Source organism: Podarcis liolepis (assembly GCF_965112155.1).
Source record: "Podarcis liolepis genome assembly, chromosome: 1".
NCBI classification, from domain to species: Eukaryota; Metazoa; Chordata; class Lepidosauria; order Squamata; family Lacertidae; genus Podarcis; species Podarcis liolepis.
The window spans coordinates 103,203,305-103,221,843 of record NC_139554.1 but is presented as its reverse complement, the minus strand read 5'-3'; the positions used below and the strand labels follow the sequence as shown (position 1 = coordinate 103,221,843).

The 18,539-nt window shown below is 41.5% G+C and overlaps 1 protein-coding gene across 50 annotated transcripts in view; it reads left to right on the top strand.

Moving 5' to 3' along the window:
• The window catches only part of NEB (nebulin), a 153,718-nt gene that overhangs the window by 109,170 nt on the left and 26,009 nt on the right, over positions 1-18,539 (top strand). For 14 of the 50 annotated variants that reach the window (XM_083492340.1, XM_083492328.1, XM_083492323.1 and 11 more), the window contains exons 122-137: positions 433-537; positions 1,530-1,634; positions 4,258-4,362; positions 6,547-6,654; positions 7,493-7,597; positions 8,434-8,538; positions 8,649-8,753; positions 9,450-9,554; positions 9,661-9,771; positions 10,905-11,015; positions 11,298-11,399; positions 11,547-11,651; positions 12,344-12,442; positions 15,895-16,005; positions 16,818-16,922; positions 17,746-17,850. In XM_083492340.1, coding sequence (XP_083348466.1) covers positions 433-537; positions 1,530-1,634; positions 4,258-4,362; positions 6,547-6,654; positions 7,493-7,597; positions 8,434-8,538; positions 8,649-8,753; positions 9,450-9,554; positions 9,661-9,771; positions 10,905-11,015; positions 11,298-11,399; positions 11,547-11,651; positions 12,344-12,442; positions 15,895-16,005; positions 16,818-16,922; positions 17,746-17,850 — 1,692 coding nt within the window. Of the gene's footprint in view, positions 1-432; positions 538-1,529; positions 1,635-2,271; positions 2,377-4,257; positions 4,363-6,546; positions 6,655-7,492; positions 7,598-8,433; positions 8,539-8,648; positions 8,754-9,449; positions 9,555-9,660; positions 9,772-10,904; positions 11,016-11,297; positions 11,400-11,546; positions 11,652-12,343; positions 12,443-15,894; positions 16,006-16,817; positions 16,923-17,745; positions 17,851-18,539 lie in introns of all 50 variants that reach the window. The other 36 variants (XM_083492335.1, XM_083492329.1, XM_083492337.1 and 33 more) reach the window with 7 other exon arrangements.

Here is an 18,539-nt window from a genome sequence, read left to right as displayed (position 1 = left end):
CATTTCCCTGGTAATTGAGTCTATCCTCTACTAAGTCTGAACTGTTCTCTGCTGCAATCCTATGCTCTCTTACCTAGGAGTGATCTCCACTGAATATTAGTTCTGAGCAAATCTGCATAGGATTGCACTGTTTATGTAATTATCAACATAATGAGCTTTAGCAGGTTTTTGGAACACTGTATCATATTCCAATTTTGCAGCGCCATACAGATTGGCGCTGTCAGATAAACAGATGCAGTTACAGCAGCAAATCAGTAAATATCACACTTACTGACATGATAATTACATGAAGTAACTGCAATGTTTCTCTCACACCTTTACACCTGATTGATTTTTTTTAATGTATGCTTTTTGTGTTTTTACCACATCCATATAGTGATTAGTTGGTTGTTGGTTTTTTTAGGAAAAAAAATGTCTTTTATGTCCCTCTAGTGTAAATACAAGGAGTCATTTGAGAAGATAAAGTCCAAGTTCAAGTATGTTGCTGACAGTCCAATTAATAGGCATTTTAAGTATGCTACTCAGCTGGTGAATGAGGTAAGTAGAACTATAGGCTTCTGCATTGCAATTCTATTTAAATTTGTTAGACAAAATAAGAAAGAGAATTTAGGACTGCAAATTCCATTAAATGGGATATATTTCTGAGTAAAGCCTCTGGTTTCCATTACGGTGCCCCGTTGTGCCAGAAGTGGTTTAGTCATGCTGGCCACACGACCCAGAAAGCTGTCTGTGGAAAAGCGCTGGCTCTCTCAGCCTGAATGTGAGATGAGCGCCACAACCCCATAGTCACCTTTGCTGGACTTAACTGTCCAGGGGTCCTTTACCTAACCATAACCTTTTACCTAGATTGTGGTCTTTACACATAGTACTCTTTCTTTCTTTCTTTCTTTCTTTCTTTCTTTCTTTCTTTCTTTCTTTCTTTCTTTCTTTCATCTTTTCTTTCTTTCTTTCTTTCTTTCTTTCTTTCTTTCTTTCTTTCTTTCTTTCTTTCTTTCTTTTTATTGTTTTTTTAATACAAATACAAGAACAAGAACCATTTAACACTTATCCAACAGTACATCTAATGGTGTTTGTTTTATCCATTGACTTTAGACATAAAGAATGATAAATAGTAGCTAGGTCCCAATCTAGACTATATGCAGAACTATAGTATAGCATGTGCATATATTTTATACTAAATTTATGCAAGTGATAAATGCATAGAGTTAGAACTAGAACTAAATGGAGGATGGCAGTGCAGGATTTAAAGGGCTTTTAGTGTTGTACATTTAAGGCTGCAACCCTTTACATGATTACTTAGGAGTAAGATCCACCAGCAAGTTTTACTTTTCAGTAATACTTGCACAGTATTGCTCTGTAAAAGCTATTGTAGGTCTGTGTTTTCCATTGCCTATATCCGTTCTCCTTTTTATGGTGTTACTCTTTAAGTGGGTGGATTTGTTTAATGGGTAGCTGAAGGGTTTTTGCATTGATCTCAATGTATCTTTGTGCCTCCACTTTTTCACTTTGCTACTGTTCGATGTGAACAGAAATTGTACAAATCTGATTATGAGAAGAAGAAGGATAAGTATTCCCTTGTGGTGGATGACCCTAGAACCTTGCTGGCCAAATTGGGAGGCGAACTAAGCAGTCAGGTACTGTGACAGAGCTGGCCAGAACACCCAGAATCTGGCTATTGTCACTCTTGGATGACCACTTCTTTACCTGCCTGAAATGCCTGCAGTCAAAGATGTCATAGGTTTTGCCTATGATATTGACAAAGGTTTCCCCTCTGTTTGTATCTGGAACTATCTATACTTTGCCACTCAAAACAGCACAACAGCTTTTTGAGTGAGCCTATCTGTACTTTGCCACCCAAAACAGCACAGCAGCTTTTTGAGTGAGCCTATTCATACTTTGTGATCTCATAAACTATGCACCAATGTACTGTCAAAATCACTCCACCAAATGTCAGTCGAGTTGCAAAGATAACCTAGAAAGGAACTCTGCGCCATTTAGCTCAAAGGCAAAAATGTGCTACAAGGAAAATGGTGTGGAAACCAGATTATTGCGTAATGATGGCACCGTAATACTCTCGTTTTCCATTTTAAAAATTCAGTTCTGTGTCTTTTGATTCTGTTGCCCCTGGTGAATGCTGTGCATTGGTGCAGTTCTGAGAATACACAAGTATCCCAAAGGCCTAAATCTCATTTTTCTGGGATCTAGAGCTTTTTTTGTAGTTCTTTGTCTTCATAAGTCTTTTTTGTGCTTCATTGCTGTTTGCATGCACAGAAAAAATATAAGGCTAGTGCCAAGTTGTTCCTGCAACATGGATGTAATGAAATTCTGCGACCAGATATGCTGACAGCATTGTACAACACAATTCAGGAGAGCCAGGTAAGTGTGCATAGGATTGTAGGCTTCTTCTTACAAAATTGGATGTAAGTTACCATGTGGATTCATGAAAAGCTCCAATACCAGGTGCTCCAATACCAGTATTCAAACTCCAGAGGTTGGGATTCACAATCAAATTAAGATGCAAGTATTTGGACATAAAATGGCAAAATTCTGTTGGGCAGGAGAACCCTCTTGATCTGCAGCCAGACAGCCCTCTTGATCTTCCAAGCAAAAGGAAAGTTCAGGGTGCCAGGCTGTGTTCTTAAGTACATTCACTTAAAAGTAACTTGCATTGAAATAAATGAAATTTATTTGCATGGAGCTATGGTTAGGTTTGGAGTGCCAGCCTCCTTCAAGCAAAATACACCAGATTAACTATATTACAGACTGGGTTCTCTGTATCCAACCTATGCAAATGTCTTCTTACTATCACCAAGCCCTGCTTAGAGCATTCTTGCCATTATTTTGTATGTGTTGCGATTCCTTGTCTGTGCATTTCTTCCCCCTCTTTTATGCATGCTCTGTGTTGTCTTGCATGCTCTGTATTTGCATGCGGTGAAAATGAAGCAACGTTTTAAAAAGGGGGTTGGGTTTTTTTGCATCGTTTTTAGACAACTGCTAAGGCTTGCCAATTTTTCTATAAGCTAGACCAAGATTTTCAGCTGCACAGAATGTTCTGCAGAGAAACGCCCACTTCTCCATTCACCCATGAATACATTTCATTGCATTACTTCATATATTTTAAGTCATCGGCATAATCACCAGTAACAGTTTTACATTGCAAAGCCTCCCCACCCCCATGCTACAATTTAAATGTCGATTGGGTGCATGGTTAACCAAAGCTATCTTACTGTTGTATGAAGAGACTAGCCAAAGGTACAAATCAACTCAGTAAACTTTACCAGAGTCTCTACAGGGCTGCCATCCACAGTCATAAACTGGTAGAACCTCCTTCATCTCAGTAGACCAGGGGTCAGCAACCTTTTTTAGCCAGGGGCTGGTCCACTGCCCCTCAGACCATGTGGGGGGCTGGAGTATATTTTGGAAAAAATAATGAACAAATTCCTATGCCCCACAAATAACCCAGAGATGCATTTGAAATAAAAGCACACATTCTACTCATGTAAAAACACCAGGCAGGCCCCACAAATAACCCAGAGATACGTTTTAAATAAAAGGACACATTCTACTCATGTAAAAACACGCTGATTCCTGGACCATCCACGGGTCGGATTTAGAAGGCGATTGGGCTGGATCTGGTCCCCGGGCCTTAGTTTGCCTACCCCTGCAGTAGACTTTGTGGGCTTGACTGAGGGGGGGGGACCCTTCTTAAACCCATTTTTTAAATGCTTACTCACCCACTCCTCTTATTCGGCTCAGTGGCTCCTTTGATTTCTTAGTGCGATCATAGAGTTTGGGGTTTTATCCACTAGCCGCAAACCCTGCTAGTTTAGTTCCTTTATTGGTTGTGTTTGCTTCCGGCCCAGGGAAGGATGATGCAAAGGATTATCCCATTTTTATCCTCGCATCAAGTCTGTGGGATAAGATGATGACTTGCCAAAGGCCAACCCTGGAACCACATAGCTGAAGAGTGTTTAGATACAAGCTCCCATGTCCAAATCTAGTCCTCCAGCCACTGCCCCACACTTGACCTGTTTAGAAGTCAGCGTAACCAAAAGCAAGCTTAACTCCGGCATTTCCATCGTGTGGGCTTGGCTCCCCCCACGTACACAGTTTCGGTTGACTTCTATGACAGCTGCTGGAACAGGCAGGCTAAGGCTAGGACTCTTCTTAAAATGTGCATTTGTGGTGGGGTGTTGTTGTTGATTTGCTGTCATTCCCCACCATTTACTGCTGCTGTTTTAAAAAAAAATTCCACAGTACAAATACAAACAGCTGTATGAAAAGCAGAAGGACAAGTTTACCTCGATCGTGGATACTCCGGAACACCTGAGGACGACGAAAGTCAACAAGCAAATCAGTGATGTAAGTGTGGAAATTGTCATGACCAATGGGGGGGGGAGGGAACAGTATGGACTAATCTTTGTGTGACAACGATGGGGATAGCCAGGGTTTTTCTTCAGACTGACGGGATGGGAGAGGAAGAGGACAGTAAGAGAAACACAGCTTGCCAGTTTGGGATCAGGGCTGGTGTTGGGAACTGTGAAGCTGAGGGAAACAGAAACAAGGACTGTCTGCCTAAAAATGCTCAGGCAAATGAGTGAGCTTGGGAACTCCAGCAACCACCAACTGCTTAGTGCAATCTCCCCCAGCCTGGTGCCCTCCAGAAGCTGCTGGACTACAACTCCCATCATCTCTCACTATTGGCCATGCTGGCTGAGGTCAATGGGAGTTGCAGTCTGACAACATCTGGGATGCACCGTGTTATGGAAGACGGATGCATTGTGTGGCTGGGGGTAGATGGGACAGTTCCACACCCATCCAACTCTTCTTCCAAGTTGCACAGAGTGGCAAAATTGGCTTTGTCTAATTTATCCCAAGAACCCTGTAAGGTAGGTTAGGCTGAGAAACAGTGACTAACCCAAAGATTGGTCAATTACCTATGGGGGGGGGAGGGACGCGGGTGGCGCTGTGGGTTAAACCACAGAGCCTAGGGCTTGTCGATCAGAAGGTCAGCGGTTCTAATCCCCACGACGGGGTGAGCTCCCATTGCTCGGTCCCTGCTCCTGCCAACCTAGCAGTTCGAAAGCACGTCCAAGTGCAAGTAGATAAATAGGTACCACTCCGGCGGAAAGGTAAACAGGGTTTCCGTGTGCAGCTCTGGTTCGCCAGAAGCGGCTTAGTCATGCTGGCCACATGACCTGGAAGCTGTATGCCGGTTCCCTTGGCCAATAAAGCAAGATGAGCGCCGCAATCCCAGAGTCGGCCACGACTGGACCTAATGGTCAGGGGTCCCTTTACTTTTACCTATGGAGGGATTGAGCCTGGCGTCTTCCTCATACTAGCCAGCATCCTCCTACACCACCCAACCCGTGTTTCCACCCACAATCTGCCTTCTCTCCATTGTAGATAGGAAGCCACTGGCTGGGCACAAATAGCACACCCACATGTGAGAGGTTACATACTTAGTGTAAGAAACAATGTACCATGCTTTCTCCATTGCTCTTCCTGCACTTCAAAGCATACGTTAGGAAAGTGGAAAGCTTACCAGGAGGATGCGCTCATGCAGACTTTTGAGTAAAAAGCAGGTCCAGATAAGATAAGTGCCAATGGTTGGAAGGGTTGCAGTCCAAGCCTGATAGCCATGATTATGACCCTAAACGCTTAGCACATCATCCCTCCCTCTACCACTTCCACCTGCCAAAGCAGAACATCCCAATGCTGCCTGTGTAGAGAGTGCTCAGATCATGAAGGTGAAAACTGCCTAGCTGATTTCCTACTTTAGTGCAGTAATCAAGCATGCAGTTTTTCACCTGGGCAAGACTGTGTGTACCTGGGCAGCATTTGGACATCCCCTCCCCACATTTACAGGTAGGAGACAGCTCACTAGGAGATGGGGAGGAACTGTGTGCTTCCTCATGCACATGGAGGGTGGGTTAAGGATAGAAGAATGTAAGAAGAAGCCCGCCGGATCTGGTCAAAAGGCCCATCACAGTCCAGCATCCTCACCAACCAGTTGTGAAATCCACAAGTAGGACCAGCTTGGAGGCTGGGACAGTGCACTGGGTGGGTAAGGTTCTGACTGGGGAGATATATCCTCCAATCCAGTCCTATTCAGCACATCAGTGGAAAACCCATGGGAGTGAATGGGAAAGAGGATGGAGCAGGCCTTCTCCAGTTCCTTCAGGTAGTCTAAGGTAAACTACAACAATGCATATTGTTGTACAGTGGTACCTCGGGTTAAGTACTTAATTCATTCCGGAGGTCCGTTCTTAACCTGAAACTGTTCTTAACCTGAAGCACCACTTTAGCCTGTGGGGCCTCCAGCTACCGCCGCGGCACAGGAGCACGATTTTTGTTCTCATCCTGAAGCAAAGTTCTTAACCTGAGGTATTATTTCTGGGTTAGCAGAGTCTGTAACCTGAAACGTATGTAACCCGAGCTACCACTGTATACATATCTGTTCACTTTGGGTATTTTTAAAAAAAGAAATTAAAATGCTGTTTCTAATGACTGCTTGTACTTAACTTGGCCCTTTCTTGCTGCCAGATCCTCTACAAACTGGAATATAACAAGGCCAAGCCAAAGGGATATACCACAATCCATGATACTCCCATGTTACTCCACGTACGGAAGGTCAAGGACAGAGTAAGCGATGTAAGTAAACAATATCCTTTACCTCGCAGGATGCTGGGGCCAATGGGATAGGACAAGACTCAGCTCATGGGCTCCAGCATCCCTACTCGCAAATCTACACTTCAGGTGAGACCAATCGTTCTATATAAACTGTGTCTAGCAAAGTTCCAAATTCATTTTTTGCTCATTAGTCTGTAAGATGATATATATTAGATTTTGTTTGCATCACTATAAAAGCTAAGCCTTAGACTATTTAAAATATAATTATTTATTTTCAACATAGCTCACATTTCATAGCAGTGTTTATAAGTATGGTTATTTGCTATAAGCCAATACTTGTTGAAACAATAGATTCATGGTAGGAGAATGAATGAATGAATTTATTAATGAATTAATGAATTTTCTCATATTTACACATGATGTACCACTCAGATTGCTTACCTTTTTATGGGGATTAAGAGAAAGGCCCGTAGGCTTACGTATTATGGGTTGGTACTAGACTTTGCTTCCACCAGCAGGAGCAGACTCTCCCATTTGGCAGAAGATTGGAAGTGACATTTGCCAAATCCCTGTTTCTCTCCTGCAGCTCCTAACACAACCCTCATGCAATTCTGGTGGGCTGGGGGGAAACTTCTGGAACAGTGTGGAAGGTGGTGCTGGAGGCTGCTGGTTGAGGAGGATACTTTGATGCAGTGGAGGTTGTTCTCTTAGGGCAAATGGGGCTCCACTGCTCAGATGTTTGCTAAATTCAGTTCCTCCTTGGACCTACCATGGCAGATTAACACAATTTTCCCTGGGGTGATTTCTGTTTAGCCGTGTAAAGAGGTGTGCAACGTTAACCTTCTTGTTCTTTCGACAGCTGAAATACAAAGAAGTCTATCAACAGAATAAGTCTCACTGCAACGTTGTACCGGATTCCGTTCATATCAAAGCTGCCAAGCAGGCCTACAAAGTAAACAGCAATGTGAGTCCAGTGCTATTGTTGCCGGTGACTAAGCCTTACAAAGGAAACTGAGGGAGTAGGGCTCCCAGGTCCCACTCAGCTGAGGCCTCTTTCGGTGCCTAATTTCCATACGCTTACGGAAACTCCTAGCCAGATCGGATGAGGCAGTGCATCTCATGCCAACTTTAGACATGTGTGGGATAGAGAAATGTCCACCCCCATCCCTTTGGGCAGAGTACAAATTGTAGGTGGTGCAAATTCCCAGGTTCTAGCTTCCTGAAAGAGTCATATATGAACAAACCATCCTTTTTAACATGCTGTATTCCTGACAGCTAAAAAAATGTGGTCATTCCAAACATAAAACCCACTACCTGGCTAATCTTTTGTCTTTTTCCTTTTAAGGCTATGCCTTTCCCCATGCTTGTTCCACAGCAGCACAAGCAGAGCTAAAATTCTGTAGAAGAGCGAGAAAAAGGCAGATATGGATGGAAAAGTAGAAAGTGACAGACCTGTTTGCCTGCAGCCTTGTACAGTCCGCAAGCCATGGCAAACATAGCCCACTCATTATTATATATTGTGGTGGGGGGTTGCATTCCCTGCCTACTGGTAAAAATAGGAGATTTATCAACTGCTCAGCCTTGGATGGCCAACATAAATGGCTAAGGGAAAGTGAAACTTTATGGGGAGTGCCAGAATTCCTAGACTTGGAAGTTTGCGTCTGCACCACCAAACATTTAGTTACGTATTTATTTTTAGGAATAATAAAAAAATCCTTTTCACTCTTGTTTTATGGTGACCCTTTTACAAGAATGGCTTGAGTCTATGTTTACATTGTTTATCTATTTCTCTTTGAACAGCTGGATTACAAGAAGAAATATGAAGCTGCCAAGGCTCACTGGCACTGGACTGTGGACAGACCGGACTTCATCCAAGCTGCCAAATCATCTTTGCAACAGAGTGATGTAAGGAAACTAAAACCACATGCACCCACTTTATTTCCTGACATAGCAAGGCATACCTCTGGGGCCACAGGCTGCACTTCTGACACTTTTTTCCTCCTGTTTCTTTGTAGTATGATTACAAATATGACCGAGAGTACTATAGAGGATGCAAGCTATCCGTAACAGATGACAAAAACACAGTGTTGGCTTTGCAGAATGCAATCTTGTCAAGTGATGTGAGTATTCTAAAATCCTTTTAATGGAAGCTTCCCCACCCCTTTTTAAGTCTTGGACACTCAGATCAGCATGTAAACCTTAGCAAATGATTGTACTTTTCTAAATAGGTGTGGCAAGCCAATCACACTGAGAAACATTTTCAGCATTGGATAACAAAAACACCTTTTAATGTCAGGTTCAGTTCTGGTAATAGTGGTAAGGAAAGAAATACCTACCATGATTTACAGGGGTCCTCAAATTTCCTGTAGCCTTTGTAACCAGCCCAAGTCACTGTCTTCTTACTAGTGCCTTTCTGGGTTGTGGATGTACTTCAGACATCTCCAGGGCCCAGCACAATTGCATTGTTAAAGCCATCCAGTGCCCCCTCTCCAAACTGGTTGAAGGGCATAGAGTTGTCTCTGCCACACTGAACATCACCAGGTCTCAGTACAATGTCAGGAAATCCCCCACTCTTCTCTCATACTGGAAGAAGGGCAGAAATTTCCCCAGAGTAGGTTTTGACTTTAGAACAGAGTCCTTCAAAGCTCTCCAATAGTTAATGCAAAATTTGAGCTAGCTCTTGCCTTTCTGTAGTCCAGAGAAGGATGGAGACTGACACCAGAATAAAACACATGCTGATCAGCGGCGAGCCCATTTGTGTAGCCCTGTTTATTATACACTGCTTGAAACTAATACCTTTCCATTTCATATCCCAGTTAAAATATAAAGAGAAGCATAACAAGGAAAGGGGAATTATCCACCCAGTTCCAGATACTCCTCAGATCCTTCTTGCAAAGACTGTTAGCGCTCTTGTGTCTGAGGTAATTTATTATTTATATATGTATGTATGTAATTCTCCAGCTTTCAGCATTTATTCCTTATTTAATATATATTACTTCAATAACCGTTGTTTCTCTTCATCGTCAGAACAAATACAAAGAACATGTTAAGAAGCACCTGCCACATGGCTCCTTTACAAAATTGTCAGAAACACGAGACACTGTTCATGTCAAAAACGTAACCAAGAATGTCAGTGAGGTAAACTGCTTTTGCATTACTATAGCCACATCACCGGTTGAGTTGACGCTTGCATTTGTTTTGTTTACTTGGTGATGGAAACTGTTGTTGCTCCGCTATAAATTATACTTCACACTAATTATGGCTTACTAAAAGGGTGCTGCTCCCTGTTCACCGGGGCTGATGTTACTTACACCAGCCTGTCAGCTCACATAGTTAAATATCAGCATAAGTTTAATAACGTGGTTGAACAGTTTCTGAAAACGTATGTAGATGGAAGCTTAGCACGTTGAAAAAGAGAGAGAATGCCTTCAAGTATATTTCTGTAGGCTGTCAAATCTGGAAATTGTTTCTTCTGATATGAGTTTGCACGATCCATGCCTGTTTGAATGAATTGTTGGTAAGGGACTTAATTATGAACATAGAGCAAAGGTTTTGAAACGCTTTACAAATTAAAGAGTGTGATAGAAATGAGTGGCAGTGGTAGCGGCTGAAGAACTACAAAAGTGTGTGTGTGTATACACATATGCAGAATTGGGTTCATTGCAGTCAATTCTTTCTAGTCATTTAAAAATAACTGTAAATAGAATATGGATGCAGCAATTGAGACATAGGTTAAGTAATTGCTTGGTGCTTGCCCTCTATGATTTTGGGTACATGTCCCATCTTTTATATTCTTCCAAAGGGTTCCCCAGCACTCAGGAGCATAGGATTGGTGTAGGAAGGAGCAATCACTGAAGATCACCTTGATCTTTGTTTGACTGACGAAAATCTTTGCTGGCTTGAATAGGCATAAATCAGCAGGGGAACACCCATTCAATACAATATCTGTTTGTTGACAGCTGTAAGCAAAATGTTTTTGACTGATGGGCTTTCCACATAGGGACCAATCCTTACAGTCAACTTTATTCTCATTTATGTAGCTGCCCTTTGAATCTCTCCCTCTCTCTTTTTAATGTGGAGAGTTTCTGACCGTAGAGGAAAACTTGCAGCAGATCAGGAAACAAAGCTAGTTAACCTACAAGTGCATGTGTGAGCGCGCACCTGTCTTCCTTAAGTGTAGAAGCCATCACCTATGTTTCTTATTATAAATGTCGGCAAAGTAAGCCTCAGGTGAAGAATGTGTGACACAACTCTTTTCTGCTCCGAAATAGACAAATTACAAAAAGAAATTCCACAAGGAGAAAGGCAAGTCAGACTATTCAATCATGCTGGAGCCTCCTGATGTGAAACACGCCATGGAAGTTGCAAAGAATCAGAGCACTGTAAGTTATTCCTCCAGTTATGTCATTAAAACCCTGGATGGGCAATCTGAGGAATAATCCTTTCGAAGCCGTGGGCCATAGGAGAAACACACGTATACATGGGTGGCTGTAGCTTTTCCATGCAGACTTTGTTTCATTACAGTGAAGCGTATGCAGTTTTCGCATGGGTGGTGGGCATCAACAATAGCTCTGTTGAAAACATTATCATCAAGAGGATCTTGTTCTTTCCTTAAAAAGAAAACACAACAGTAACTGCTTCTCTTTATCCTTGTGTTCACCTAGATCCAATACAAAAAGGATGCCAAATCCAAGCTCCATTACACTAGTGTGGCGGATCGCCCTGATATTAAGAAAGCCACCCAAGTCTCCCATTTAGTCAGTGATGTAAGTACTTTATCAGTGTAACTGTTCAGTAACTTGTGGCAATATGACAGCATGCATATAAATAGTTTCATTTCAGTATGTAGAAGCCAGAGGGGGGGGGTTGTTTTTGTTTTTTTAACCCCTTGACATTTCATATATTTGTCTTAGATTGAATATAAAGCCAAAGCTCGTGGAGAAGCTGGTCTGGGAGTCAGCATGCTTGGACGTCCAGATATTGAACTTGCCAAGGAGGTGTCCAAACTTACAAGCCAGGTATGAACAGGTGGCTGCTTCAACTTATAACCATATGGCACACATTTTCTTTTGCAATCATTTTGATGTAATGTTGACTTTACAGATAAAGCAGCTTTAGAGATCATTTATTTGAGATCAGGGTGGTTAATATTTTCTGGCCAACTCTTCCCATCTCCTCTGACCATTGCCCATGCTGGCTGCGGGTGATAGGAACTGGAGTCCAACAACATATGGAAGGCACCGGGCTCCCATACCAATGACCTGAAACAATTTTTGTGTTAAAAAAACATGCCATAAATGTTTGGTCATTTGCTGTATACTTGGAGGCAAAATGTTTTATTTTTATTGTCTTTTCTCCAGTTATTCCCTTATCAATTTTCTTTGGCAGACATTTTAATGTTTGTGCTGTTATATATTTCTATAGTGAGGGTAGCAGCACTGGGACTTTCCCCTCAGGCATGTTTTCAAAAAAAGTGCTTCAAACAATGTGTTAACTTTTTGTGTTTTGGTGCTAGCGTATGCCTCTTTCTTCTCTGCCAAACTTTGACCGACTTCACTTGGTGCATTTCTGACCCATGCTGTTTCCCACGAGACTCCCTGCCCCCCCCCCACAAAGACGGGAATATCACCGGCTCTTCTACCTCAGCTTCTTGCTTTGTCCATCTTGGAGGTTTGCCATTCTAATCTTGCTATCTTGCTACGCTTTGTAGGCAGAATACATCAAAGGACGCATGAGGGGCCATGGGGCTGCATCATACGACACGCCCATGATGAGACACGTTAAGAAAGCTAATGTCCTAAGTAGCCATGTAAGATGGATTTTCAGCGGCTCTCCTACGCTGCTACCAATTTCACAAGTCTCTTGCTAGAGCCTATATTCTTGGCACAATCCTAAGTGTTCAAGGCACTGCTTCTATTTTTATTTTTATTTTTAAAAAAGAACATTAAAACCTTGTGGATTTGTGAGACCTCCCCTTTCTTCCTTATGCAAAGTTCTGTTTGGGAATTTGTTCTGAGAATGTCCTGGCTTCAAGAAAAAGCTTGAGTTGTCCAAAATACATGAAAGTGGGGAATTTAGTCAAACATTTACACTTCCCTCTATATAACATTGGTGGCAATTCCTGAAGCATTCACTAGTTTTCATGTCAGTGTGTTAAGAGCACAACCCATGCTCTGTATTATATATATATATATATATATATATATATATATATATATACACACACACACACACACACACACACACACACACACACACATATATATATATGGGGAAACTGTGGCAGCTATCTGCACTTGAATACAACTGTGCACTCTGCAGTGTGCTTCCTCCCCAGTTCATGTGCACAGTCAGTTGATGTAGAATGCTGCCCAGACTTCAGAAACCATTTTTTGTTGTCCTTAATTAACTGAGAATATATCCTGGAACATTCCCAATCCTCTCCAGGATTGCAGAGGAACAGCAGTAGCAGTGGACAAGCTGTTGTTCAGGGAAGGTAGCTCATCATTACTGACCTTCTCACTAAGAACCCAGAGTTTCTTGAAACAGAACAAGCTTGTCCACACATTGCACTGAGCGCAGGTACGAGCTCTTATAGCTCAACTGTTGCAGGTACACAAAATATGCTCTTGTGGAATGCTGCATGTAAAAAATTGTACGAGTGAACAGCTCAACTATTTCTGTACACAGTCCTCGAAGTCTACATTCATTGAATATAACAATATGGACACCCCTATTAAAAGCCACCAATTTAGGGGAAAGGCTTCTTATGAATTACCTTCCAACAAATTCCTAAACTCTTGCAAATAGCTCCTTAACTACTGTTATTTGTGGACAGACATTTTCAGATGATTCTTCACTCGCTCTCAAATGGTTTAGAAAGTAAATGACATATTTGCACCAATTTTCTACAGGTTATGGGCAGAAATTTCATAAGGAATAAAGGGGGATGTTTTTATTTCCCATTTCTCTTTGTGATTGTTGCATGGAACAGCTGCATGTCAAAAACTGTCCTTCTCTACTTGTGAGAAACAGCAGGAATTTGCCATGAAAACTGTCAAAATACCATCTACACAGTGTCTTGTGTCATCTATGCTGTCACTGCTATTGATACTCTTGTTTACTGTGTCTTACGGTTTTGTTGCTGCTTTTTGTTTTAATATTGAAACACGTCCCCCTGCCTCTTGTTTTTTGTTCATTATCTCATATCCATTAACAAATCTTGTTTAGCAAGTACGGACTCCTGATGGAAATCGCAAGTATTAATGAGAGACTTGCATTTTGATCTAGTGGGTCCTCACGACAAATGTCAAAATGCTTTTGAAACCCACATAGTATTCTAAGAAAGTAGCTTGTGCCCTGTGGAGCCACTATTCATTCAGAAATCAGACACAAAATGCATCTCTGAATTGTGGTGGCCCATAATGGTCCCCACCTACCTGTAATATGTCATTTGTGTTTGTTTGTTTGTTTGTTTGTTTGTTTGTTTGTTTGTTTGTGTGTCTGTGTCATTGTAGGAAGAGTCTTGTCCTTCTCAAGAGCGTCAGTGCCCAGAGTGTCCTGCATTTTTAAAAAAGTAAACATAAACAGTGTACTTGACTGTCACTTGAATATTGACCACTGGCATCTTTTGTCAACCCATGTCCAAAAGATGAGGCTATCCAGCATGAAGGATACAGGGTTGTGTGGATAAAAACATGCCAACATGTTTTAGACATCCAGAATCGTGGAATGGAATTGAAATCTGCACTGCGGCATCTTCCAGTTTTCTGACGTTAAACTTTTCTTCTTTTCAGCCCTGTGCATTGCTCCCTAGCATGATCTATTCCTTTCATCAGTTACGTCAATCAGCTCTTGCCAGGGGTGGGGTGAAGACTGGGTGCCATCCATGTAAAATTAAGCATATCAAACCATTGATTTCAATGTGAGAGGGCTAAAATACACCATAAGCTCTCGTTGAAATCATTTGGAATCCAGGTGCTTAATTTTTGCTGGCTCATGCCAGGATTTGTATAACTGCTATTTTCTCTTTCTCTCTAGCAAATGACTAATATCTTACCTCTTCTTTTATGGAGTTCCTTGATAATGAAGCTTTTCAGTCTTAAGAACCTTGCTCTGTGTACTTTCCACACTAACAGTGCAAAGTAGTAGTAAGCAGTAATATCCCCTGGCAAGTTCTTCGACTGAAAACATGGTGACTCTGTTTATTCCTCCATTAGAATGAAAGTAACCAAGCCGCATTTGCTCACTTCAGTTGTCAGGCAGAACTGGACTGTCCATCAGAGGACATAGGAAAGTCATTGTAAATAAAAGTGCATTATAGTATTCTTCGGAATTCTAGTACTGAGAGAATAGAGCATCTAGCAGGACCTTCATTCTCTATCATGAGCATGTCTTTTTATTTACAATCACAGTCTTTTTGCAATTTCTCTTAAAGCCAGTAATGATAGTTATCAGATCAAATGCAACTGCCTCTTTGATTAGCCAGTGTATTGGGAGAACATTGGGCTCCAGTGTAGCAAATCTTGGTTCAAAACCATGCTGAGCTGTAAAATTTACTGGGAGGAGTCTTGGGCAAATTACAGTCTCCGACAAACCTACTTTCATCATTAGTAAAGAAACAATGATTTGAATGCACTATAAACATGGAACACCAGATGACGCCAGAGAGCAGGAAAATTTTCCATAGGGGTTTTAAAATTTTTTGTTATAACGATCTAGTTTCTGACTTATTTATAGTGGTTTTCCCCCTGTGTGTAGATCTACCCTGAGACTTGAATGCTGCTCAAAATCCCTGGGAGGGAAGGCAGGAAATAAATATTTAGAAAGTCAGATGTTTCTATTGCCCTGTATCAGGAAACACCCATTTTAGGCCACAGAAAAATGCACAATGCAGTCATAATTTAGCTCTTGTGTCTCTTGATAGCCATGCTGCACACACACAACATTCAGACCCCCCCCCCCCATGAATGAGTTATATATTTCAAATGTGGAGCTGAAACACAACTACTGAATGAAAGACGCAACATGAAATCTTGTAAATGCAGTGTGTGCCAAGTTCATTGCTGCATCACGTGAATATTCCTGACCTTCGTTAATGGTATCTTCTTTTTCAAAGAGGTCTTATGGCTTGCATTGTTCGACCTGTCTGCTTGCAATCAGAATCAGTTTTGACAATCTGAATGTGGACTCTTTCTCCCTTGGCACCAGACAAGCTAAAATTCAGGACCTTGTTTTAACACTTGTTCCTCTTGGAATTAGATCAAATATAAAGAGAAGTTTGACAAGGAGAAGGGCAATAAGCCGCAATACGACCTGAAGGAAGCCAAGATCTACAAGACCTTAAAAGATGCCCACCACATCGCTAGCGAGGTATGTGTGGGCCTTTAGGCCAGTAGTTACCAACCGTTTTCAGGCTCATGGGCCCATTTGGAAAAGCTTATGAGTATCACCACATAATGGCAGCTGGGAAACTATGGCTAGTCGCAAAATGGCTGCCTTGAGGGGTGTAGCTAGTCATAAGGGACAAGCAGCTTGTCCATGAAACCAAGTATGAGGCAGAACTGGGAGTTGAGCCCCTGAACATAATACTGGCCGAAGGGTGCGATATTATTATTATTATTATTATTATTATTATTATTATTATTATTATTTATTAAATTTCTATACCAACTTTTATCTGAGGATCATAGGGCAGTTTACAATATAAAAATACAAAAATACATGCTTTAGTATCAAACAACATCACACACACACACACACACACACACACACACGTTTAAAAGGCCACAGATTGTTTAATTAGCCAAAGGGCTAGGAGAAGAGGATTTTTTTTGCCTGGCACCTAAGGTTATGTAATGAAGGTGTCAGACGAGCACATTCCACAAGCAGGCACAACCACAGAAAATAGTGAGGATGAGTTGACACCTTCAACCATCTCCTAGCCTTCTTGGGCCATGTACCTGAATTTCCCTAAGGGAACATGTGCCTGGCAACTTTGCTACAAATCATTTAAGGAACATTTGCAGTAATGCTGATCTCATTAACCATCTCTTGCCCAGTGCCCCGCCCCCACAACATTTTGATGCAAAGTCTGACTGAGTCCTGTTCCTTTTTAATGCGTCCGATTTCTAAGTGTTGTTTGCGTTTTCCTTTACTGCGTTTCTTTGAACTTCCCCCATCAGATTAAATACAAGGCGGACCTGAAGAAACTTCACAAACCAGTGACAGACATGTCTGAATCCCTGTCGATGCATCATGTCTTGAACACCAGCCAGCTGGCCAGTTCTGTAAGCCTCTTAGCTCATCTCAAACCATATTCACTTTAGCATTTCATCCATCTGCCTTTCTGAGATAATATCCGCTAACAATTTCTGTAACAGCTTTCCTCCTTGACTGTTCCTAGGAAATCACCTGGTAGTGATCTCTCTTCTCCCCTGCCTAATGAGTGTTCCTCATGCGGACTAATTAATACCCCTAGTCTCTCAAGCATTTTCTATTAGCTGTAGAACTGCTAATATTGTAAAACCTCTAACCACATGTAAATGGCTTTTTTTTTTCCTTTTTAACTTTCCTTTTTGACTAACAGGAATACCATTTTCCTCCTTTTGATTTCAATATTTTTTGTGCTTAATATTATTTCAACATACTTCTTCTTTTAACTTTTTAAAACCTTTTCAAAATTAATTCTGCTTTTGCTGAACTTTTATCATCCTGCTGTTATACCACAGAGTGATGAATATGCTAACAAGAGAAGAAGATGTGGCATTGTCTTCCATTTTAATTGTATCACATATTCACTATATTTCTTTTGTTCTTCCTTCTTTCTTTTTTGGGGGTTTTCTTTTTATTTACTTACAATATCTTGTTCCTTCTTGCATAATGTTGCAAGGGAAAAGTAGCTATCACAAGTGCTTCGGCATTAGTCTGAGATTTTTTTCTCCCTCCCCCACCCCTTTATATATTCCTTTTTCTTCTTCTTCTCCTTTTTTTAAAAAAAATGCTTTGGGTTTCTTGTTTTTCTGTTGAAATGGTTGGATCGGCTGGAGCTAGAAAGCTGATCAGGTTAGGCCTTTTTGTTATTGAGGTGGTTTTTGACACCTTCCCCTTTAGTACCAGTACAAGAAGAAATATGAGAAGAGTAAAGGTCACTACCATGTGGTTCCAGATAACCTTGAACAGATCCATCTAAAGGAGGCCTCAGAACTTCAGAGCATAGTAAGTCATAGATAAGTGTTTCCTGCTTTTTATTTCTCGTTCACAACCCATTGCATTGCATTCTAGAATCTAGAAGGGCCAGTGTGCCAAGAAGGGGGAAATACACCACTTAATAAGAAAAAAAAAAGTATTGCTGTAAAGTTATTTCAGCATTAAACTCCTTTTGATCTTGGAGTACATTTACAATATAAATGAAGAAGTTGCTTTTCCCAAGGAGTTCCGGGAATAATAGTTTTATAAAGATGCTTAGAATCCTCCAATTCAAAATTTGCCTTAAATCCAGGTCTGAAAATGTTTTGGGACCTGCCTGTTGTTAATGTTCTCTCTAACTATCTGTGCTATTTTCTGACTGAACAAAAAACTCTTGTACATTGGTTTTCAGACCATTCTCTGAACCCTTGTTCATAAATTGCCATAATTCCACATAGGCAATGCTGTGTGAACTAGCTATGCAAACCGGCAGTTGTGGCTTCATATCTTTACGGCTGCAAAATGGGGCCCTGACATGTGAAGAAGTGGACAGCAACCGTGTTGCCGTTGGAGCATAGAAATTGGCCTTGACCCTTGACATTTGGTAGCAGCATTTCAGTGCTTCTCAGCCCTCCTCTGTGAGGTGCAGCAGACTGTGTTGGGGGCACCCAACAGGTCACTCACCGTGACATGTGGTTTTCATGACTGACATGATTGTT